Below are 24,884 nucleotides of genomic sequence, written 5' to 3'. Positions count from 1 at the left end.
GGAAGCTTAGAGAATCCAAGGTTGGGGAGCTATGTTCCTGCAAGCACCTGGTCAGTGACACCTCCTTGGCAGGGACCCAGGGATCTAGCCGGGAGATTGTCTCTGTTCCTTGTTCCTCTCTATGAGTGCTTAGGACAAAAAGAAAAAAGCTAGCAATGGTCAATTTATTCCCCCACTTCTGGTTTTCTACAAATGGCTTGACCTAGTCACACTTTGAGGACCCTACTGTGCTCGCCTTTGGAAGACAATGGCAGGAACCATATTTTAAGCTATATGGAATGGGAGATGTGAAAACTCAGTGATGTCATCTTCTACAGGGACAGCTGTGGCTCAGCCACATTACCTTGAGTCTTAGAATCCTTATTAATGACACTGGGGTCATCATGGAGGAGGAAGAGAGTGGCATTTGTGGGGAAATGTTTTCCTGTGCAAAATGTCAGCTTGAATCCTCTCAAGTGCTTGCTCTGAAAACCATCATTGCTTTCTGGAATGGGGACCCTCCCCCTGTACTCTTCTTAAATTCATAGTCGCCTGTGAGAACTCGGTAGAAGTTGTGAATGACCCAGTGTAAATACATATAAAATACCAGGGATTTGCAAGACCCTTGGTATTCATTCACCCATAGAACACAGTCAGGAAGTCTACACTGTAACTGGAGTTTAAAAGGAAAGAAAGGGATCGAAAGGGACATACACAAGCTAAGTGTACTTCTCAGTTTTAACAGAATCACAGATTGGCTGTGGATTTGGTTATAATCCAAATTCTATTCATAGGGCCTGGGATGCTGCATTTCTAAGAAGTACCCATGATGCCCCTTGGACCATGTGATGAGTAACAAGAAGATACTCTTCTTAAGCAACTGATGGGGGAGGATGCCATCTGGGAACTCAGTCACCTAGCCTTCAATTCCTGAAGCAAGCAGACATATCGGAAGAGCGGTGTGTGTCTAAAGAGCCTCCACCTTGGCTGCATGACTTACTTGGCAGGAATATACCCATGAGCGTGTGGGCTCTGCGAGTCCCAGGCCTGGCAGTTGAGTCCAGACATGGTCTTGGAGATCTTTCCCTCATAGTTTTCCCCACTGCAGTGCATACATTCTTCTGCGTGGTGAAGGAGGGAGAGAGAAAGGAAGAAACGGAGGTGAAGCCCAGCGGAGCACAGACTGGGATCCCTCTAGAGAAGTCACCATGCTTCCTGCCACCCATCCAGACCTGGCTTCCGATAAAAGACTTGGAATGTTCTGACGCAGTCAGCGCTCTGTTCTCTCTCTGCGGTGGTGTATTTAGGCTATTTGGGTCTGTGCCACCTTAACTATGGTGACCATGGTCAAATTCAGAAACTGCCGTACACATCCTTGAACTTGGAGGCACGCATGGGGAAGACACATATTCTCAGAAGGCTGTATATTCTCCATTTTAATTATTAAGTAGTGAACATCATTTCTAGAATAGTCTTTTAAAATTCTATGAATTTATTTTCATCACTTGATGACTGACAGTATATAGGAACTATCTTGGAATTTTTCTGCTGGATTGTTTTTTGTTTGTCCCGAGCAACCTCACTGAAGGATACCTGCCACTCCGCCTCAATCCCCCAAGTGTCTATGTATTGCTGAGAAACATGACTGATGGGGGTGGCCTGAATGTTGTCATGTTTTTCTTTTTTGCTCTCTAATTTATTTAAAGACTTAGAGTTTGACTTGAATTTGTTAAAATCCCACGGTGCGGAGGAATAACACAGAACTGAAATTTTATGGGGTCATTAAAAAAAACAACTGTGAAACTGATATAAAAAGCACATGTACATGGGATTTCAAGGCCAAATGACCTGTGACCATCCATATCCAAATACAGGAGCTCCTCAAACCATATAGATAAAGTAATGAGACAAGCGAGCTGGCACCTGAGACATGCCCGCATTGCCTCGCAACCCCACCTGGCTCTTTTTCTTGCTCTAATAGACACACCAAGGAATAGGAAAAGATAACATTTTCCAGTCTGGTATCTTAATGTTTTAGCATTAACCTTTGGTGTTCTCTGTGAAACTGATAGGCCCTCCAGAATTCAGGAATGCTGACATAAAAGCAGGTGTGTTGCCTAACTTCAAACTCAACAACAGAATCTCCCACATTAAATCTATCCTGAGCTTGAATTTCATTGATTCTTATGATTTTAATTTAGCTATTTAATTCAAACCATGTTTGGAGTTTTACACTGTGTGAGGGTTTTAACCAGAGGAATTTGTACCCACAGTTTGGATCTGGCTATCCATGCTCACACATTGAGCTAACATTGTTAATAAAGATGGTTAAGGTCCGAACTGGGCTCCTTTAGAAGAGATGAGTCCATTACTCCGTTTTGTAACATAAAACATGAATCAGTTTTTTTAATGATGTCTATGTGGGCAATGGCTGGATAGCATAGACCAGGTGACAAGCAGATAGGAGGAGGTGTCTAGAGCCACACTTACCTTCACATTCAGGGATGTCACAGTATTCATATCTCTTGTTTGGGTCCATCGTGTAGCACCAAGGTCCCTTGTCATCGTTGTCTGGATTCCTGCAGTAATTCTCCTCCAGTCCGTCATTGGGGTGTGTGTTGGGGGAATAACTGCAGGGTAGCAATGGAATGTGGGGCCTGAGTCCTAAAGAGCTGTGCATGTGAGTGAGGCAGGGGGCGCTGAACTTCCTATCTAGGGGCTCAGTTGAGCCATCTGAGTGTCTTTTAGCTCTGGTTAGCACATCTCTATTCCTCTATGGGTGGGATGCTCCGCTCAAGCAGCTCCTCTCACCATCGTTGCTAACTCTCAGAAGTCCAGCCAAAGCAGGCAGCAGAACACCGAGGCCCCAAATGAGGAATCCTTGGCTCATTCCAAACCCAAACTTTCTCTGGTTGTCCTCCTCCCCGTGCAACCATGGCAATGATTGCTCTTCTGTTTGCGTGAACTCTGCCCCTGCCGTTACACTGAAACCCCCTTCGACATTCTGTCAGTTGCCCTTACTGAAAATAACCGACTCAAAAGGGGTCATTACCCCCATGTTACTGCTGGGAAAACTGAGTGTGGTGAAACAGGCACAGCAGGTGGTGTCTAGGCGTGCCTAGCCAGCCAGGGCCAGGTGGAAACCGGGAAGTCCATTGTCAGATCACACAGACCAGATTTTCTCTGAGATGCAGCCTTGGTGAAGGGGTGGAGGAAAGCTGAGCCCATTGTCGGTTCTGGAGAGAGTTACTGCAAAGATAGCTAGGTAAAACATGCAAGAACCTGCACTCTAAAGAAGCAAGCTTGATTTCTGGTTCCTCCGTGTACCTGTTTGGGGGAAGTCCTACCTGGGTAGAAGCTCAGCTGCCTCATAAATGAGCCTGGACTGTGGCTATGGCCCCTGGAGCCATCGCAGAGAACTTGCCACCTAATGCTACACTAGGGGAACACAAAAAGCCCTAAAATAATAAACAAGTTGCAAACTTTCTATTTGTTTTCATGTTTTATACCCTTGTTGGGTCGTCGCATTGAGATGGGCATACTATGCAAGCTCTAAATTGGTGTCTGACTGAAACACATCTCTCTCTAAACATCATTTTCTGATACTTGGCCTCTGATAGCTGGTTTGTCAACTTCACGTGCACTAGATTAACCTGGATAAAAGGGTCTCAAAGAGGAAAATCTCTAGATAACTGTATGTGTGCCTGTGAGGGTATTGTCTTATTACGTTGATTGACATGGGAAGATTGAGTCCACCATGGGCAGCGCCATTCCTTAGGCAGGAGATCCTGGACTGTCTAAGGACAGAGGGGGAGCTGAGCACCAATAAGCCTGCATGCATTTGTTTCTCTGTTCTTGACTGTGGGTGTGATGTGACTACCAGTGTCAAGCCTTTGCTGCTGTGACTTCCCCATAATGATGGACTATAATGATGACAATCTGTAATTGTCATCTAAAATAAAACCCCTTCCCCCGAGTTACTTTTTTGCCACAATAATTCTTTTTTAACACAGCAACAGAATGAAAATGATGTCAGCCTCCAATTCAGCTGTATGGTCTTTAGCACGCCCCCTTCTGTGTCAGGACTTCTGGGGTATTATAGGACAAGACAAGTAGAAAACAACCCCTTTCTGCTTTGGGGCTGTGAATAGTGCAGCTGTTCTGCACCCGAAGGTTCTCTATCTGCTCACGCTCAGCATTCAGGTTTGGTTTTGGAGCAATGGAATCATTCTAAATACATCCGTGAATACCAGCATCAAGGAGCAAGGTATGGAAGGTAGAGAGGGCTTACTTGGGTACGTGGGGGGACGTGGCACTCCACTTTTGACAGGTAACCCCATTCTTCGTCTTGGACACGGTTCCTCTATAGTTCTTCCCGATGCCAGTCTTACATTCCGACAGAAAAACTGAAAGAAACCCCCACACAGTAGTTCAAAGTGCAAACAAACAACCTTCGCCTGGCATAGTCCCACCACGGGAAAGACCTCTAACCAAGCCACGTCTTCCTACTCTGAAACCTTCTGGGAAGAGTGTTGTCTAGACCAGATTGGCCTGGGGGCGTGTCTGTGGAAGGATAGTTTTTAATAGTTTATTTAATTTTATGTATATTGTTGTGAAGGTGTCAGATCCCCTGGAACTGGAGTTACAGACAGTTGTGAGCTACCATGTGGGTGTTGGGAATTGAATCAGGGTCTTCTAGAAGAGTAGTCAGTGCTCTTAACCACTGAGCCATCTCTCCAGCCCATGGGAGGGTTTCTTAATTGAGTTAAATGAGGTGGGAAGACCTACCCGGAAGGTAAACGTGTGTGGGTTTATTCCTGAACTCTATGAGAGTGGAGAGAGCTGGCTGAGCGAAAGCAGCAGTAAGAAACGATTCTTGACTATGGAGGGGATGTGATCAGCTGCTTGCGTTCCTGCCTTGACCTCCCCTCAGTGATGGACTATGACCTAGACTTAACTGTGAGTCCAAATAACCCCTTGGCTGCCCTAAATTGCTTCCAGTCAGAGGGTTTTGCCACAGCATCAGAATGAAACTAGAACAGATAGGTTTATTCCAAAGTTCTTGCCTTGGGCCCTCTGTGCCTAATCTGTGCCAGGACTGGACTGCAGGAGGACACAAAACAAGCACAGGCCACTCTCCTGGAGCATAAATCCTAATGGAGCTGGGCTGGGGACAAAAAGAATTAGAAAACAGTTTGAAATAAGCTAATGTCCCAGCATCGTGGGAGGGGGCAGAGTGGTGAGACTGAGCAACAGAGAGAGAGAGGGGTTTCCAGGTAGGGAAGAGAAAAGCAGGCTATCCAGAGCCCAACCACTCTGTGTGTGTGTGGTTTTTTTTGTTTTGTTTTGTTTGTTTTTGTTTTTATTTGTACAACTCTCAATATAAAACGTGCTGAACAGGGCAATCAAAATGTTTATGATAAACACTCCCAGCCATCCTCCACTTACCCAAATCGTCAGCCGTCCAGTGGGTCCCATTCTGTCTCTAAAACGGTCAAATGCTACCGTGGATCTCAAGTGATGGATCGGCCCCTAGGTGGCCCCCTAGCATGTGCCTACTTCTTTCCCTAGCAAACATTTTGCGGTGTCCCAGGCATTGTTTGTATGTAATGTCCAATTATCCCATTTGGTGATGCTTTGTTATAATTAAAACTGAGACATGAATATGCAAAGAACAGTACTCATATTTCATTTCTTAAAACAAGTTAAATACCTTTTTTTTTTGTTTGTGACAGGGCTTCACTATGTATCATTGGGGTTAGCTTGGAACTCTCCATGTAGACCAGGCTGGCCTTGAAGTCATAAAGATCTGCCTGCTTCTGCCTCCTGAGCCGTGACACTAAAGGCAAGTGCCTCCATGACCAGCCAGGTGAATACTTTTTATGTGTGTTTGTGTTGTATGTGCATTGTATGTATGTGTTAGAATGAAGTGGGGTGCACATGTATTTGTGGGTGCACTTGGAAGCCAGAGGTTGACAGCAGGTACCATGATCCCTCTCTGCCAGATTTTCCCAGTGGACCTAAGCTCACTGATTTGGTTAGACTAGTTGGTTAATGACCTTCAGAGATGGGCCTGGCTCTGCCTCCCTGCTGGCACCAGGGTTGCAGGCACACACAACTGCCAGTGTGAGCTGAACTCAGGCCCTTAGGCTTTGGCTACGGGCATTTTACAGACTCAGCCATTTCCTCAGCCCCAAATGAAATGCTTTTAAAGATGTAAGGGAGCTGAATCATTTTAAAATTGCTGTCAGGTTTCATGAGGACAACACTCATATAACTGACTACAGTGAGCTTGAGGGGAAGTCATAAGAACCTAAAGGCATTGCAGAATCAGTGTGCTACCAAGACTGCTAAGATCAGGAGACCAGTGTTGGAAATGAAACCCTGGAGCCCACTGCAGAGAGCCCCTAGTGGGGCCCTACATCCCAAGCAAAAGGTCTCCGCTCTACATCACAAGCCAGCTTGGATTTTCAGTAAAGACACACAATAATGTTTCCAGTGCCACCAAGATTCCCCACTAAGGCCTACTCTCTGGTTCATTGACCCTCAGGAAGCATTTGTAACAAACCAACACCGTAAACAAGAGGGGCACTGTGGCTTCATGGGTACGCTTCATGGCAGGAGTGGTACCCCACACATCAAAGGTATAAACTTGAAGTGTGATGAGCAAGGGAGGCCAGGAGCTGGGAAAGGCTTTGAAAAACAGCACTCACCCTTTCACGGCGGGGTGAATATGCCTTAAAACAGTTTACTATATACTAAAAAGAGCTAAAAGGGAAAATTTTAAAGTTTCCCAACCCATAGGAATTATTGTATGTTTGAGGAGATGCAATTATAAGCACTCTGATTACATCTCTCTCTCCACTCCTTGAATTATTACAATGTATCCTATAAATATGTAAAATTATACTGGGAATGGCTTGAAGCCAGAAAGGTCTATTTCTTAGTGGTCACATATACAGCTACAACCAGAGGACCAGTGACTGCAGAGGCACTAGCCAGACACAAGGTGGCTTGGTTCTAGACGTGGCAGTGGAGACGGTGCCAACACAGCTCGTGTAATGTCACCAGACAGTGATGGATCCTAGCAAAATCCTGGCTGATAAATTAGCAACCAGGCCAGATTCAGAGTAGAGAAACCAGGGACCAAGAGAGATTGCCTCTGACTTTGCTCCTCCCTTGTTTATTTGTTCCCAAGCATGGTGGATATAACCTTTTGACCCACTGAAAACAAGCAACACCAGCCTTCAAACTTCAGACTTCAGCCTTGCAACTCAACCCTTGTGTTACTCCTGGTTAATCATTGACAAGTGTCATATTTAAGCCTTAGCAGTTCATAGAAAGAATCCTACTCCGTCCTTCTTTATAAAAATCCAGGCAATGGTGGGCAAGCCAATTTATCCTTTCGTTATATAAGAGCCAAATGCTTCACTTGGTGAGATTTAGATTCAGGTGACTCCTGAATCTCAAGATACCCAGAGGCTGGGGCTGGAGAGACGGCTCAGTGGTTAAGAACACTGTTTATTCTTCCAGACGACCTGAATTCATTTTCCAGCACCCACATGGCAGCTCACAACTGTCTGTAACTCCAGTTCCAGGGGATCTGGCATCTTCACACAGACATACATGTAAGCAATGCACCATTACGTGTAAAAGAAATAAATTTTTAAAAAAGATAGAGGCAAGGAAGGGAATACCAGGGAAACATCTCGTCAAGTGTAAGAAGGTGGATTGATTGGGGAGGTAGCCCTAACCTAAAGAAAGAGGTTACCACTGTGGTTTTGTAATGTGGAACATTATTAAAAGTCCAGGAAATCGGATCTCTCTCATGATTTTCAGCACTCCCAATACAAAACATTTGGAGAATTAAATGGTTTCTGTCAATGATCTTATTGTGCTACCCAACCAGTGATAGAATATAGCAGAAGTTTTTTAAATGGCACAAATGAAATAGCCATATCCATTTACTAATACTTGTGTCTTCTTAAAAAGGAGTCCAGGCCTCCCCTGGCCTTGAGCCATGGGATTCCTGGTTTGTTGTAAAGAAAACTGGAAAGGAAATCACACGTCTTATGCATCTTCAAACTTTAAAGAAAGTGAGGAAAATACAGCTCCTGAACAGGAGAAGTGGAAAATCAAATAGAAGTAAGAAGGTTTGTCTAAGCCTAGATGTTACTGAGAACTGAAAATATCAGTGCCTAGTGTATCAGGAGTTAATTCAAAAGTGGGAGCCGAAGGGTACAGTCTTAACTCAGTGTCTCTGTCACACTCCCTGGTGTCATAAAGTGAGGCTATGAGGAAAAGGGAGGGGAAGGAGGAACATGGCCATACCTCTCTTTTCGAACAAGATGACGTCTCTCATCCGCACGATGGGGGAGGCCTTGCTGTTCTCGGCCATGATCACACATTGCTGCTCTTTGCTGTGGTACTGGAATGACCTGCAGGTGATGGGTGCATTAATTACCAAAGAGGACACTAATGAGTGCGTCTCTTGTTGGACCCCGGAGCTCAGAATGGTCACCTCCGGGTGGTTCTGTCACTGTGTCTATGCACTGCAGTCCTAAGGATAAGTGAGCCAGCATGACAGCTGCTCTCGTGTTCCTAAACTTCCACGCTCACCCTTGGCAGTCTGTTTCAGCGGTGCTCTCCCTCCACTTCTTCCTCCCTGTCCGTTCCCCCTTCCTTCTCTCTCTCCTTTCTTTCTAAGATGGAGTGACTAACGGGCTGCTAGTTCTGCCACAGCCCAGGCCAGCCTCCACCTTTCAATCCTCCTACCCCAGGAATAGGCCACCCTGTCTGACTCCTTTGCTTTCTTTCCCTAGTGACAGGTGATGAAGTTAAGAAGGACTAACAGTTCCTGAAGCAGCCTCTGCCTGCTCTCTCTTCCCTTTCCTGCCTTGTGCCCACTCACCACCAGGCCCTTGCTGGGTACAGCTGCCTCGCCTTAGTTTCCGGCCTCCAGAACCATGCATTTGACACACTCCTTTCTTTTATTAATTACCCAGTCTTGGAAATGCTGGTACAGCCCCAGAGAACAGCCAATACTTCCTTCATCTTGTCCCCATGTGATCCTGCCTTTGAGGCTCAGCTTGACAGTCAATACCAAAGACAGCCATCTTCCATTGGCATTTAGCACCAAAGGTGGCCATCTTTCAGCCTGATCCCCTCCCTAAAGGCTTTGCTTGAATCAAACTGGTCTTATGATTTTCTCACAGGCTAGCACTATGTCTCTCCCAGCCTGGAGTGCCTCTCCACCCTCCTGCAGCCTTGTGAAAATCCCTCTCCCCAAAGCCTAACTCTCCTCCCTCTTCTCCCTGACTCTGATGATGCTTTCTCAACTCTCTCAGCTCCTCGGCGGTTTCCTCTGAACCTCTACAGAACACACATCGATTCTGCACTAAGCAATCCCTGTCTTATTCTTTTAACATGATTAGTGTTTCCTTGGGTTATTGCATAAGTACAAAAGGACCCACCAGATTGTGTATGTATGGTTGTTTGCGCCTCTGGCCTGTTTCTGTATTCTTATTCTTCCTGTCATCCCCACCACCACCACACTCTGTAGGTCAGATGTCAGCATCACATGTCCTGCTCCAGCTCTCTCCATCATATTTTTTGTGCAGGGTCTCTCACTGAACCTGGAGCCCCCCCCCCCCATTAGCTAGACTGGGTGACCAATGAGCTACATGGCTCTGCTTGTTTCTGTCTCCCCAGTACTAAGACGATAGTCACTTCCTATTGCTTTTAAATGGCGCTGGGAATCAAACCCAGGTCCTTATGTTTGCAAGGAAAGCTTTTTACTGAGCTATCTCTCTAGCGTCTCCTCAGGGATTTCTTTTTTAATGGAACACTAATAAACCTTAATAAGGCCGGGCGGTGGTGGCACACACCTTTAATCCTAGCACTCAGGAGGCAGAGGAAGGTGGATCTCTGTGAGTTCAAGGCCAGCCTGGTCCACAAGAGCTAGTTCCAGGACAGGCTCCAAAGCTACAGAGAAACTCTGTCTCAAAAAACAAAACAAAACAAAAAACCTTAAGACCTTGTTACTGTGAGTCTTTGATGTCATAAGCAAGCTCCAAACCTATAAATTCCCTTCTCATTAAAAAAAATTAACTTGATTTTATGTACATTGGTGTGAAAGTGTCAGATCTCCTGAAACTGGAATTACAGACAATTGTGAGCTGCCACATGGATGCTGGGAATTGAACCCGGGTCCTCTGGAGGAACACTCAGGGCTCTTAACAACCGAGCCATCTCTCCACCCTTCCCCCTTTCCTTGGTTTTGTTTTGAAATTTCCTTCAAATTAATTCTGATTCTCTTAAAACTATTGTTAGTGTGTGCGTAGTGTTTAAGCACAGGCCTATTTGTACCGCTGCATGTATGTGGAGGGCAGGGGACAACGCTGTGGCTACCTTTCCACCTTTATATGGGCTCTAGGACTGAAACTCCAGTCCTTAGGGTATGGGGACAAAGGCTTTTGCCCGCTGAACCACCTCACCAACCCCCCTCTCCCTCCTGACATGAATAGACTGATTTTCCTCAGAAGAGCCATCACGGACAGCAGAGGCAGGCTTGAGACAATGGCGGTGCTGATACCTGCAGACGAACTCTGTTTCCTCTTCGCATTTAGCCGTGCATTCCGCTACGCTTCCTGCCCCTACCTGCTTCTTGGTGAGGCTGAACAGGGAAGCCCCTTGTGTGCTTACGTAGTCGTCCAGGGAGTCCCCTTGGCCTAAAAGGAAAAGATGAAGAGAAGAAAACTGAGTAAATCAGATGACAACGTTGTTTATGTGCATGGCCGTTTGAGAGAGAGAGAGAGAGAGAGAGAGAGAGAGAGAGAGAGAGAGAGAGAGTTAGTATATGGCTCATGGCTTATTTAATTTATTATCTAAATTAAATTAATTACTATAATAAAATGACATAATAATTTATTTTTATTCCAGTAGATTGCAGTGTATTGAAAGAACAGCTAGACTGACATCAGTACATGAGGCCCATGTAACCACCTCTCTATTACCGTATGAGTATGAAGCTCGAAATAAAGAGTAAACGATATGGCTCATCATTGTTCACCCTGTGATAAGCCAGTAGGATGCCATCAGTGGCAATCTGGTTTTTGTTTGGTCTTCCCAGAGTGAGACTGGGATGTGGAAGCAAGCGGCTGCCTGACAGCCAGCGATGTATGCTTTCCAACAAGATAGGCTTTTTGTCCTTGGTGAAAGTATCTATCATTTCAGAGGAAGTTATATTTTTAAAAAAAAAATAAATAAAAGTAGAACCTAGTACAAACACTGGGCTTCACTTTTTTCTTTGAGACAGTCTTTCTGTATAGCCAGCCCTAGCTGGCCCAGAACTCAAGGCAATCCTCCTGTTTCAGCCTCCCAAGTGCTGGATTCCCAGCGTGTGCTCCCATGGTGTCCTGCCTTTGTTTTTTTGTGTGAAATTCAGTCTGAGGTAGAGTTGGTTTCTTCCCTCTTGTCACCCTAGAGGCTGGTCACAGCTGTCTAGTGTCCCCTGGGCTAAGGTGCTGGCTTAGGCTTAGACTGCTCTGCCCAAGCCTGCGCCCCGGCTGCCAGTCTTTCCGTGTAAATACTCAGGATTTCCGTAGGGGTGAGAGTACAAAGAGGTTAGTGAACAGAGCAAAGTCTTCATGGAATTAGGCAACATGACAACCTTGACCTCTGAGGGGACCAACGCCGGATGCAGCAGCAGGTTAAAGAGTGACCAGAACTGGAAGTGGGAAAACTTGAGAAGACAACTGATGGATCATCTTTAGAAGCCTCCCTTTCCCTCCTTGGTGACCTCATCCCTCCTTGATTGCTCCAAACTGGAAAGCTGACTAAAGAGCGGAAAGTTGGCTGGCGCGTTTTAAGTTGTCAAAGCACTTGAGTTAGGCATAAGAGGTGACAGAGACAGGGGCACGTAGGCCTGTGTTGTATTCTAACGCAGACGCTTCATTTTGAGAAGAGCTCTGTGCGATGTGGAAGACACAGAGTCACTCTTCGCCTGTGCAAAGGGTTCTGGGGAGTGTGCAAGGTTAGGTTTCAGATGCCGATGGAGAGGAGAGAGCTCTCTGGGTCATCAGCTTTGTGTCTGGCTTCGTTTCATGGTGCAGTTGCCGAGATCCACCCAAGGAGCTGATGTCCCCAAGGAGGGTTGAGTTTTTTCTTTTATACTTAAAATTTTTCTCCAAGTCTTTACCTCCGTGGCTCACATAGAAATAAGGTTTAATATAATGTATTGAAATGAAAACTTTAAACAAATCCTTTAGTAAGAAAACTTATTTGTGTTACAGCCTAAACATAGATGTGTATTATACCATCAAAGTGAAGAGCACTTTTCCCTCACTGTGTGCATGTAATTGTGTGTGTGCTGATACCTTTAATCCCAGTACTTGGGAGGCAGAGGTAGGCCTCTGAGAGCTGAAGCCTAGCCTCATCTACAGAGCGAGCTCCAAACTGGCCAGGGCTACATAATATGACTTTATCCTCCCACCTCCCCCCCCCAAAATCCCATTATTTGGTACACAGCTGTGGAAACTTTTTTGTTCATTTTGATATTTACTCTCCCAGGCCATTCAGTGCAATAAGAAAATGAGGGTAAAGTCATTTCCACAGAGAATGAGAGCCAATACTTTCACAAAGAGCTCGCGAAAGAATCCTACCTCGGCTGACTGAGACAGATACTAACTTGCTGCAGAGAAGTTAGGTCTAGCCTCTGGGAGTGAGCCCTGAGCTCACAGTGTTCCCAATCCTAGGTTCTATGTGCTGTAGTGGGATAATCACGCACACACATACATACACACATGCATGCACACACGCACGCACACACGCGCGCACACACACACACAGAAAAGGAGAAGACCGACACACACACAGAGAAAGAGAAGAGAGAGAGAGAGAAAGAGAGAGAGAGAGGAAGGAGAAGAAAGAATCAGTCAGACAGACACACACACACACGGAAAGGAGGGAGAAGAAAGAATCAGACAGACAGACACACACACACACACATACACACACTCAAACACCTCTGGATTTTTCCTGTCTCTAAGTGGTTTCCACTAAATTCAAATGTATTTAACCATAAAGAGCAACTTAAAAAACTTTGGTGACCTACAGATTAATTCTCAAGTCCCTTGACAGTGTCAGAATGAAGAAGGCTAGCATGAAATATGGTTGCTTTGATATGAAATGTCCCAGATAGCAAATCCATGAAGACAGAAAGCCAGATGAATGGGGCTTAGGTCTGGCACATTGAGGTGAGCGGAGTCTCTTTGCATGGGGGCTATGAAAACATTCTAACTTCTATGGTGATAGTTGAACACCTCTGAACATTCCTGAACCGCGTGCATTCGATGGCGTGTGAACCACTTCTAGAAAACATATGACTGACTGTGTTTAGAATGAAAATTTTTAAAAGCTTTTAAACAAAGTTGAAAAATAAAGAACACTAGATTCCTTCTTGGAAAGCACTAATTTAAATTCAAGTTGTTTACTTTCTTGATCTGGCATGGGCCATAGTCATGATTTTCCTAAGTCTAGATTCCTTCATCTACATAATGAGGAAAACATGCTACCCGCCTCTGCCATCAGCTCTGTAAGCTAATATGAGTATAGACACAGACCACACACGCACACACGCACATGCACACGTACACACACAGGAGCACACTCGAGAGCACACATGTGTCTAGCACATCCTAATCTCTGAATAGGTATTTGTTCAATTACCGTATTATTTGTCATTTTAGAATGGATCCACATGACTCGTGGAGACAGATATACACCTATGCAAAGCCTTCCTTAAACCAACCAGAAGATCCCAGGGGGACCAGGACAGCTCAACAGAAGCTCTTTTCATCATCACACTGCAAACTAGGCCAAGAGGCTAACCACTGTTACCGCCACCAGGGATTGAAAACCTCACATGTGCCGGTTTGTCCCCACTGCAATGGTACTCACGGGGAGACTGAGTGTCTATGTCAAGCTCCTCAGTCTGAGCCATAAACCCAATAGCTCAATTTAAGGAACTGCACATAAAGTCATAGCAAATCTATTTTTAATATATGGCTAGAATTTTCTTTTTTAAGTTGAAACGAAACCATGCATCAAACCTTACCTGATTTCAGAAACAAGAGAAGTAGAAGGACTACTTCCTTATGGTCCATTCTGGCTGGGACTGGCCGACAGCACCTGGAGAACTGTGTTCCAGTCCCAAATGTTGACTTAAGGGGGACCAAAGGCACCCACAAGCGAGATAGTCCAATGGGGTTAATGATTCTCTGAGGCTCCCGCCGCTGTACACAGAGGAGCAAACATTACCTCGAATAGGGAGGGAGCTTACAAAACGTTGGAGTGTGGAGTCCGCAGTAGATGCTAGAGGAGGTGAAAGCGGCAACTCCCCCACTCCGCTCCTCTTCACTGTTTGACTCTCCTCCTTCCCCTCCTCATACAGACACCGTGTTTCCCAGTTCCTCCCATTTCTTTCCCTCTTCTTCAGTTTCCTTGTTTGGGGGTCCACAAAGGAAATCTTGAAAATAACTTATGTCTGCTGAGTGCCTTCCGCATGCCAGACTCTGCCAAGTGGTCCATCGGCAGCCTCACTTGACCTTCCCAGCAGTCACCTGGACACTGCTCCGGCTTTCCGATTAGGGCCTGGGGTACCATGCGATGTCTCAATGCATGTATTACAAAATAGTTAGGAGCTTGTTTTTCAGTTTTTATGTTGTGAGTAGCCATTGGTTTTGTGTTGGCAATCCCTCACCTCTATCCCAGCCCTGCTATTGACATAATCTATTGATTAATTTATATTATTTTTACAAAGCTGCCGTATTCCCATTCCTTTCCAATTTAAGCACTATATAACCTGTCCTGGTGCGCCTTATTCCTTGACTGGACTATAGAGTAATACTCAGAATGCCAGGCAAGAACTGTACCACAGAGAGGCACCATTAACCTACTGTGTCGAATCAAAATCAGTTTGAGGATTGGAGAGATGGCTCAGCGATTAGGAGCACTTACTGCTGCTCCAGAGGACCTGAGTTCAGTTCCCAGCACCCACATCAGACAGTTCACAAGCACCTGTATCTCCAGCTTCCAGGGGCTCTAATGTCCTTTTCCAGGCTTTTGAGGAGACACACACACACACACACACACACACATATTTTGAAATCATTTATCACTTCCCATTCCTTTCATTATCCCCTCCCAATGTAGCCCTTCCTTCATCTGAACTCACAGAACCATGGTAACGCCTCATGGCATAAAGTGAAGGAGGTGGGATTCAGTTGTAAGAGCATCTTTTTGATCATTTGTTCTTGTTGTCTTGAAACAGCCTCCTAGTGTAGCCCAGGCTAGCCTGGAACTCACAGTGATCCCCCTGTCTCTGTAGCTAGGACTACAGGTGTGTGTTAGGCTCTGGTAATCTTCTCAGCTGTAACTCTAGAGTCTATTCTTTCCTGCCTTGACTAGACTGCTTTAAAGCTCGTAGTTTGGTGTTTGAAAATATTTTGAAATAAACTGACTTCTATTCCGGTGTGTCATAAGGACAAGAGGCAGGCACTGCTGCTCTTTCCTGCCTACAAAATCCTTCTCAGGACAATTAGTGCAGGACCAGGATGCTTCAGGTAGAACCTTCTACAGAACTCCATGAGACTAAACTGTGTGTGTGTGTGTGTGTGTGTGTGTGAGAGAGAGAGAGAGAGAGAGAGAGAGAGAGAGAGAGAGAGAGAGAGAGAGAGAAGAAAGCAAGGAGAGGGAGAGATGGCACCATGATGTGGCGCTGTGTACCGCTCCTCCTCAAGGGAGGAAGGAGGTTCATAAGACTCAGGAAGCTGACAAACTTAGGAGGCTCAGTCAGCTACAAGACCCACAAGGCCGACCCTCAGTTTCATACAAGCAGAGGCTTGAGCATGGGAGATTCTCCTCAGCAGAGCCGCCTGCAACTGGGGGCGGGCTCTAGATCACTTGTGGCGGCAGTGATGCAGCTGCTGTTACCCATGATCCTGTAAAGCAACCTTTGTAAATCCTTGGTTCTCTGCTAGGCTCACTTGGAAGTGTTTTCTCTGGTCTATCAGGTGTGCCCTATGGGGATAGACGGTTGTTCACACCTCCCCGGGGAGCTTCACCCAGCCCTGCATTTCTGTCAGCCAGCTTTCTCCTCCCCGCACACTCATCACTGACCTCGTCCCCGCTTCCGTGAACCTGTTGGCCCAGTTTAATAAATTAGAAGCGGTTTCAAAAGTCAGTAACAAGCAGGTTTTTTTTTTTCTGTCCAACGTACTTTGGTGAAAAAAAAAAAAAAAAAAAAACAGACTCCACTAATAAATAATGGCTTTGGTGTGCCAGTGAGCATTGCTTTCCACTTAAAGTCTGATTTTAAGCCTTCCTCCTCCTCCACCAATCACCATAAAAATGTTATCAGACGTGTATGCTCACAAGCATACATGTTGTTTTGGCTTTTTATTTCAGTGACATTAAAGGTTTGAACATGATATGTCCCTACGGGCTCATGAATTTAAACATTAGTCCACACCTGGTGATGCTGCTTTGGGAGTTTGTAGAATCTTTTGGTGGGGCTTAGCTTGTGCCAGTGTGCTACTGTGAGACAGGCCTTGAAGGATATAGTCCCTGAAAAGTTTCTGTACCCCAATAAACCTCTCCACCAACACAGCAATCCAAATCAAACCAAATTAGGAAAATCCCAGGTTTAATGGATACGATGCTCCCGGATGGCTTTCTAGACCCCCAGAGAGGAGACAGGAAAGGCAGATCACAAAACCACAGGTCTGTTCTCTGGGGGGCAGTTTAAATACCCTGTGGGAGTGGTCTTGATCCTCTCTGGGAGGGGGCATCGTTTGTTGTGCTTTCTGAGCTGCTGCAGGGTTTGGAGAGAGATGGGGCTGGGGAGGGAGCTTCGGACAGAATGGTTCACCTGAACATTTCAGACTCTTTGGATATACCAATGCCAAGGGCTGGGGTGAAGTCCCTTCCTACTTCCAGCCCAGTCTGTTTGTAGCAGACCGCCCAGCTGTGACCAAGCAGCCTGGTGGTTTTGCTGCCTCAGACAGGAGCCTCTCCAGCAAAGGGTTGTTGAGTGGAAACAAATCTTTCTTCCCAGCTGCTTCTGTCAGGTATTTTGTCCAGTGATGAGAGAAGTAATTAATATAGGTAGCACCAGTGCCTGTTGTATGTGACTGTCCTGCAAGCCAAGCAGCAGCCACCTTGGGGCTGTGCCTCCTTGTGGTGGTCCACTGTGCCCCCTTGCAAAAAGATTTTCCTAGCCGGGCGGTGGTGGCGCACGCCTTTAATCCCAGCACTCGGGAGGCAGAGGCAGGCGGATCTCTGTGAGTTCGAGACCAGTCTGGTCCACAAGAGCTAGTTCCAGGACAGGCTCCAAAGCTACAGAGAAACCCTGTCTCGAAAAACCAAAAAAAAAAAAAAAAAAAAAAAAAAAAAAAAAGATTATCCTAGTCGGGCTTGCCAAATGTCTATATTCCCTTATGGAAAGTCAGGGAGGGTCTTGAGACCCTCATCTCGGTATCCGATTGCTTCCAGCTACCTACTGTATGCCGCTCTGTCCTAACTGTACATGGCTTTTGGACGGGGCTCTCATAGGCTTGGGAAGACTAGGGAAGGGAGGCCTCCATCTATATGACTATGGGAAGGCATCATCCCGTTGAGGGAAGATTTTCTGGCCTTTAGGAGGAGGAGCACCCACAATCCTGTAACCCTTCCCTTATGATCTATAAGGAAGCCCATTAAACTCATTTGTTCCCCAGAGAGAATTTCAGTGGAATCATGCCTCCATTTGTTGTTGTGATGCTGGGAGGAGGAGGGGACTTTGTTTAGGTCTCCCCCAGGAAGGAGTTGTGGTAACAGTGCACCCGAACATGATTCAGGGATGCACAGTCCTACTGTGTTCCTTTGTAAATCGAATCGATTCCTAAAGGCCTGGTGACTCTATGTTGTTTTGTTTTCTGCCTACATGACAGTCACACATGACAGCACACAGCACTCCTGACAGGAGGAGAGCAAAGCCGGGGAGGGTGTGGCTCAGCTACGGATGTGGGGGAGTGCGTACAGACTTTCCCTTAGCGAGTCCTACTCTAGCCTCATGAATAGAGAGAGCATAACACACTAGGATGCTATAGATCATGCACAGAGATCTCCCATTCAATACTTAGGGAGAGTTCTGTCCATGGAGAAGTCATTTCAAAATATTAGTCATTTTCCTCCTGAAAGAATGACAAGAACTAAGGAACAGATGTGACAGCCTCACCATGCTGTCACCAAGGTGCGAGCATCCTGAGATGTACGTGCCCTTATTTAGTTAATTCTTAAGTATTGATCACTGACTGCAAACAAGAGTGGGTCACATTGTTCTGGATTGTGTAAAAGGTGCTGTCTTTACCTGTCTCCATTTCCCCTCCTGAAGGGGCTCCGCACTTAAGCTAAGTGTTGAGTCTGCGGCTCTTCTCGGAGCTGAAAACGAGGACACTAAACAACATTGAAGGCAAACCTAATTGCTTTAGCTCTGGGCAGCATGGGCTCAGACAAGAATCATGCATGTTTTCTGAGAGCAGAAAGAATTCTCTGGTCTCTCCTCATACTAGGGCGGAATATTCCTTACAAGGAATGTCTTAGACCCAAGGAACGGTCAACACAGCCTCACGGGAACAGTGTACTGGCTGTTTTTGTCAACTTGACCCAAATCTAGACGTATCTGGGAAGAGGAAATCTTTTTTGGTTTTGGGTTTTTTGTTTGTTTGTTTGGTTGGTTGGTTGTTTGGTTGGTTGGTTGGTTGGTTGGTTGGTTGGTTGGTTAGTTGGCTGCTTTGGGTTGAATTGATTTTGTTAGTTTGCTTGTTTTTACTTTTTGACATAGGTCTCCCTACATAGCCCTGGCTGGCCTGAAAATGAAGTAAACCAAGCTTGCCTCAAACTCAAAAGATCTATCTGCTTCTGCCTCCTGGGTGCTGGGGTTAAAGGTGTACCTCACCATACCCAGCTGGAAGAAAGAATCTTAAGTGAGAAAATGCCTCCATAAGATTGGCCTGTATGCAAATCTGTGGGTCACTTTCTTGATTAATGATTGATGTAGGTAGGCCCAGTTCACTGGGAGGTGGTGCCACACCTCGGCAGATTGTCCTAAGGTATAAAAGAAAGCAGGCTAGGCAAGCCATGGGGAGCAAGCCACTTAAAAGCTCTCCTCCATGGCCTCTGCTTCAGTTCCTGCCTAACTTCCTCTCAGCCATGGACTGTGACCTGGGAGCAGAAGGTGAAATAAACCCTTTCCTCCCCACATGACTTCTGGTCATGGCTTTTATCGCAGCAACAGAAAGTCTAACCCAGATAGAGAGCTAGGGTTTGCAGTCTCACCTGAGCTGAAGCTGTGGCCAGGCAAGCACGCATGACCCCTGAGGTAAAATGGTGTCATGGGTCTGAGGTTTACAGCCGCCAGTAATCCCACACCAGCGTCTACCTCCTTCCTGCCCTGGGTTCTGCCGAGTGGGAGCCGTCATTCTAGGACACTGTCCTCCCGTGGGGTCTCTAAAGAGCCCAATAAAACATGCCCTTTCAAAACGAAAACACCAAGGAAGGGAGATGGCCTGGTGGGAAAAGCATTTGGCCAGGTACAAAGACCTGTGTTCCTATCACCAGAACCCACACAGAGCCAGACACAATGGCTTCTAAGACAAGATAGGAGAGAAGACAGAATCCCCAGAAGCTCAGTGGGCGATCTAGCCTGATGGACGCAGAAGCTAGTGAGAGAAAACTCGAAGGTGGAAGGACTCGCACAGCACCCCCTTTTCAGCCTTGAGGTTCTTGGCCCCTTTGCCCTGTCCTTGGTGCCCACTTTCACCAGGTTGGTTTATCATGGCAAAGGCCTTAGGAACCTGTTCTAGTTCATCTGAAGGCAGCTGTAATGGGAGAGAATCTTATCAGCCTCCAGCTCCTGGAAAGAGGTTACACAGTGGTTAAAACAGCCTGTGAGGGACATGTTCAGAGCCAGCCCTTAGGACTCCTTTGGTGTCTGGCGGCGTTTCCTTAACTAGGTTATTCTGGAAGAAGTCCACGTGTCTGCTCATCTTTGAAAGACCCTAGGCTTCCCTAGTTACCTCCCCAACAGACTTGTCATGAGTTTGGAGAATAATCCTGACAGGGAGGAAGAAAGCAGCCCTAGAAGCCTCCACAGCTGGGGTGGAGCTAAGAAACAGACACTTCCGGCTCCCAGGACCAGAGTCGCCATGGCGACAGCAGAGACAAGCTCTTTCATTGCTCTTTAAACTCACTGAGAAAGAAATCTTACATCACAGTATTGGGGGACACAGGCAAGAAGAGACCACGGGAGTCCTTTAGGAAAACCGAGTACATGTTTACCCTGTGCCTAATTCATGACATTGTGGCTTCCTGGCTGTGACAACAAGCATAGTATGAAATGTTACTTTTGTAGGAGACAAGATCTTGGGTACCAGGGACCTCTTAGTGCTGTATTTATAAAATCTAATGTGCTTACAATTAATTCAAGGAAAAAGGTGTATGCATTTTGGGGTGTGTGTGTGTGTGTGTGTGTGTGTGTGTGTTAGGAGCACCTAGGAGTGCTTGTATCAAATTAAAAAAGGAGTCTCCATCATTGCAAGGCTTTGGGGGAGGGGCATGTAAAGTTGCAGAATTCCTCACTCAGCTGATTGCTATGGGCTCAGGGGTAAGAAGAGAGGCCCCTGCCACCTCTCCATTCCCCTGGCTGGAAGTCAGATGATCTTTAAGGACCAGTCTGTGTGGCCTGAGCAGCAGCATCCACTCCCACATCCAGAACCGGGTGCCTGGAAGATCCTAGGCTGCTCCCACCTCAAAGGTCTTTCAGGTACCCATCCATGTCCACACTCAGCTGGGACACAGAGAAATATGCTCCCACACTGCCACCCGAGCCCAGGGTATGACCGTTCTTCTCTTCCTCTTCCCCAGCCCTGCCAGGTCCCAGGCTCATTGTGCATCGGGGTGCTGAGTGTTGGGGTACCAGGTGTGCAGACTTGATTGCAGCCCAGGGGACGGGGGACTTCTCTAAGGAAAGAGACTGGTGTAGAGGATGAGAATAGACCACGAGGCTGAGGAAGGAGGAGATGTGTGCACCAAGCATACGAAATGTGTGTGCCCTGTTCCAAGCAATGGAGGCATTAAGGTTGGTGGAAGGGTTGGTCCCACTGCTGGACACCTGCACCATATCAAGGAGGTCAGGCTTGAACAAAAACGCAGTTGTTACATCAAAGGCCTTTGAGATCCAAGGACAGCTACACTGCCCAATAGAATAATGTAGTGAATATTCAGAATTGTCAAAGAGTTTTCAACGCTGTGCCAGTTGCACTGTTAGTCCACGGTACAAACATAGCTGAGTGCAGGGAAGTGAGTGTGAACTCAGTTCCCCTTTGGCTGGACTTCAAAACGTTATATACCACTCCCAACATCACTCAACACAAAGATGGGGATGGAAAGAGACTGATTGTAATGAATGGGAGCTAAAATTTTTCAAATTTTTATTTACTTACAAAAATGAATGATTTGGTCAGTTGGTGGTGGCACACGCCTTCCATCCCAGCTCTCGGGAGGCAGAGGCAAGCGGATCTCTCTGAGTTCAAGTCCAACCTGGTCTACAGAGTGAGTTCCAGGACAGGCTCCAAAGCTACACAGAGAAACCCTGTCTCGACACAACAACAACAACAAAGTGTATGATCAAATAAACGCAATACTATAGAGCCCCTCTGGAGACAGGGACAGGTCTGCTCAAGTCACCTCTTGCTGTGAAATGAGTCACCCCAAGACTTGGTATAGAACAAGAGTGGCTCCTTTTTTTAATAGTTATTTATTTATTATGTATACAATATTCTGTCCGTGTGTATGCCTGCAGACCATAAGAGGGCACCAGACGCCATTATAGATAGTTGTGAGCCACCATGTGGTTGCTGGGAATTGAACTCAGGACCTTTGGAAGAGCAGGCAATGCTCTTAACCGCTGAGCCATCTCTCCAGCCCCAAGAGTGGTTCTTTTATTCTCTCTCAGTCATGGGAGCTAACTGGGATTCCTGGGGGCAATTCTGTTATTTGAGGTCTCGTAAGGCTGCATTCAGATGGTGGCTACATACAGCTTCCTTGCCCCTCTGACCTATCTTGATACCGGCTTTCCCTGGGACCTCAGCAGGGACTGTCCACTTGGACAGACTTGGTTAAACCCGGTAGGTCACAAAGGAAAGGTAAGACAAAGCAAAACGACATAAAAGCGGGAGAAGGACTTGATGAGGGGGGAGGGGAGACTCATGGATGTAGGTGGAGGGTTAAGAGGGGACGGATGTGAGTTCAGAATGTACTATACATATATATGAAATTGTGAAAGAATGAGGTTTTTTAATGTCTCCCTTCAAATTCTTCCTTTCCCACCTTGCTACACAGCTTAAATGTTTGGAATTCTCAGCCTTGATGGCTTCAAGTGCATTAAAAGTCAAGTCTCAGACTATGACTCTTTACTCCCAGCAGAGGGGCCAGTGGTATAAAAGCCCTTTGAGGCTACTGACTTTAATGGGGAAGATGACTTAGATACAGATTTCATTAGTGGCTAACTTAAGTATCCCATTATCTTGAAAATAACCATAATAGCCTGGTATAGTAGAGCATGTCTTTAACCCCAGCCCTCAGGAGAAGTCCAGTCTCTGCGAGTTCAAAGCCAGCATGGTGTACATAATGAGTTCCAGAGTAGCTAGAGCTATATACAGTGAGACCTTGTCTCAAAAATAAATTGTGTGTGTATGTGTGTATAATGTGTGTGTGTATATATATGTGTAAACACACACACATACATATATATATGTATATATATATATGTGTGTGTACATATATATATATATATATATATATATATACACTAGGTGTAGGGGGCTTGTTGCCTCTCTACCACCCCAAGTCACACTAAAGACTGCATCATACAAGCCTGTGCTCCATACTACACCTTACCATGTCATGGTTCTATCATGCTATACTCGCAGTGTTTTCTCTTTAGCGTTACTGCCTTTTTGGAGATCAAGGCATGGAAGCTCACCCAAAGTCATGCCAATGGAAACCAGCAGAACCACATTCTGACCCAAGCACCTGGGTTCCAAGGTGCCCTTTAGCCACGGCATTGCAGTTCCCTACAGGGAAGGGGCGGTGGTGCCCCTGGATCCTGTGCTGTAGGTGACTGTGTTTTCTTGTCATCCTGAAACTGCGAGGGAGTTACTAACCTTATGATTCACAGTTACTGAAAGAGATCAGCCTCGAGAGTGCCTGTAACTTGTTTGAGGTGGCACAGCCAGCGAGACCAGCTGGAGCAGGGATTATTAGCACAATGCCATGTCCTTCAGCCCCGTGCCTTGCTGCTGTAGACCGCTCCAGCCATGTCAGCACCACATCCATCAGAGGCAGGATCCAAATGAGCCCCTATCAAGTGCCTACATTAGTAACAGAACCCTTGGAAGCCCAGAGAGGCCAAATCAAGCAAAGAAAGGAAAGAGCAGAATTCAAACCAGTGTCCATGACCTGCTATGATCATCATGAACCACCAGGGGGCACACGGCCTACTCTAGACCACAGTAGACAGGATTTGCCTGGGCGTGTGCCTTTCGATGTTGGCTCTCAGATTGCAAGGTTTTGTTTGTTTGTTTGTCTGGTTGGTTGGTTGGTTGGATGGTTGGTTTGGGTTGGTTTTCTTGCTTTCTAGTGTTAGCAGGAATATCATCCAACGGGAGCTAAATTCTAGGAGGAGCCATTCTGTCGTATGTCCCCAAATCTATGCAGGACATGCATTACGTCTATAAACGCCTGTTAAAATGTGTGAAGAGCTCCTCATTAGGTTATTTTTTCATTATCTATTATTCATGCCTGTAGGAGTGTCCATTTCTTAGGCCAAGTCAACAAACAGGCAACCAATCAGCTCACCCAACTTTTCTTAGTGGGCCTCCTTTTGCAAAATGGGAAAATCTCATGAGGGAAAAGGTTGCCTCACCCAAGGGTTTGGCTTTGCAGATCATCATCCCGAAACCAGAAACAGTGTCCTCTGCGGGGATCCCAGGGCCTGGAGGCAATTCCTCTGACGCATGCGGAATTAAATCCAACCCACAGAGGTGCTGGCTGAGCTGGGAAGATCTATTGCTACATCAAAGAACAACTTTTCTTCTTTCATGTCGTTTACAAACTTTATCCTCAGCCGCCGCCATCGTCTGGAAATGTGATGCTTTCTGGAACATGGTTGAGAGATTTTTAAACAAAAGCATCTAACCACAATGGCCGACAGAGGGCGGCAAACCTCTCTCTCTCTCTCTCTCTCTCCCTCTCTCTCTCTCTCTCTCTCTCTCTCTCTCTCTCTCTCTCTCTCTCTCTCTCTTCAGCCGAGGCTACTGGAAACTCCAGGTTAGGAGTCGGTTGCGTGGTTATTCCCGATGATTTCAGGCAGCAGATGGGTTCAAGTCCTTCTAAAACTACAAAAACCTACGTGGCAACGGTCAGAGAGAACAGTCTAAAGGCCGGGGACCGGAGCTGGTGCAAGCACGTGACTAGTTCTCCTGTTATTTATGCTTCTGCTGGCAAGAGGGAAGCTGCTGGCCAAAGCTGCAGCTGTCTGCATTCCTGCAGTGTCGCGGTGACACGTGCAGGTGGCCTCCTTCCCTTCCTCCCTCCCTCCCTTTCTTCCTCCCACGCCTCTGCCCTGGGCAGCCACCGTCCACACCCTGCAGGGCAAGTAGGAGCAGGACAGTCACCCACTGTACCAGAGCCTGCCCTGTGTGTCAGGTGCTGAGTGACTCTATCCCAGCCAAGGCTCCGGAGTGGACACTGGCAGGTGCATTGTCTACAGTCTGCCAGAAATGAAAGCTTCACCTCCTGGCTGT

The 24,884-nt window shown here is 46.4% G+C and overlaps 1 protein-coding gene across 1 annotated transcript in view; it reads right to left on the bottom strand.

Annotated features, from left to right (window-relative positions):
• Positions 1 to 14,252, bottom strand: part of Plg (plasminogen) — a 37,392-nt gene extending 23,140 nt beyond the window's left edge. Inside the window, exons 1-6 of the mRNA XM_038339406.2 lie at positions 14,096 to 14,252; positions 10,574 to 10,709; positions 8,311 to 8,417; positions 4,271 to 4,385; positions 2,470 to 2,609; positions 980 to 1,100 (exon numbers count right to left, since the gene is read on the bottom strand). Coding sequence (XP_038195334.1) covers positions 980 to 1,100; positions 2,470 to 2,609; positions 4,271 to 4,385; positions 8,311 to 8,417; positions 10,574 to 10,709; positions 14,096 to 14,144 — 668 coding nt within the window. The 5' untranslated portion in view covers positions 14,145 to 14,252. The remainder of the gene's footprint in view (positions 1 to 979; positions 1,101 to 2,469; positions 2,610 to 4,270; positions 4,386 to 8,310; positions 8,418 to 10,573; positions 10,710 to 14,095) is intronic.
• Between the last annotated feature and the right edge of the window lie 10,632 nt (positions 14,253 to 24,884).

Source organism: Arvicola amphibius, chromosome 8, assembly GCF_903992535.2.
Source record: "Arvicola amphibius chromosome 8, mArvAmp1.2, whole genome shotgun sequence".
Classification (NCBI taxonomy): Eukaryota; Metazoa; Chordata; class Mammalia; order Rodentia; family Cricetidae; genus Arvicola; species Arvicola amphibius.
This window is presented reverse-complemented; position numbering and strand designations above follow the sequence as displayed.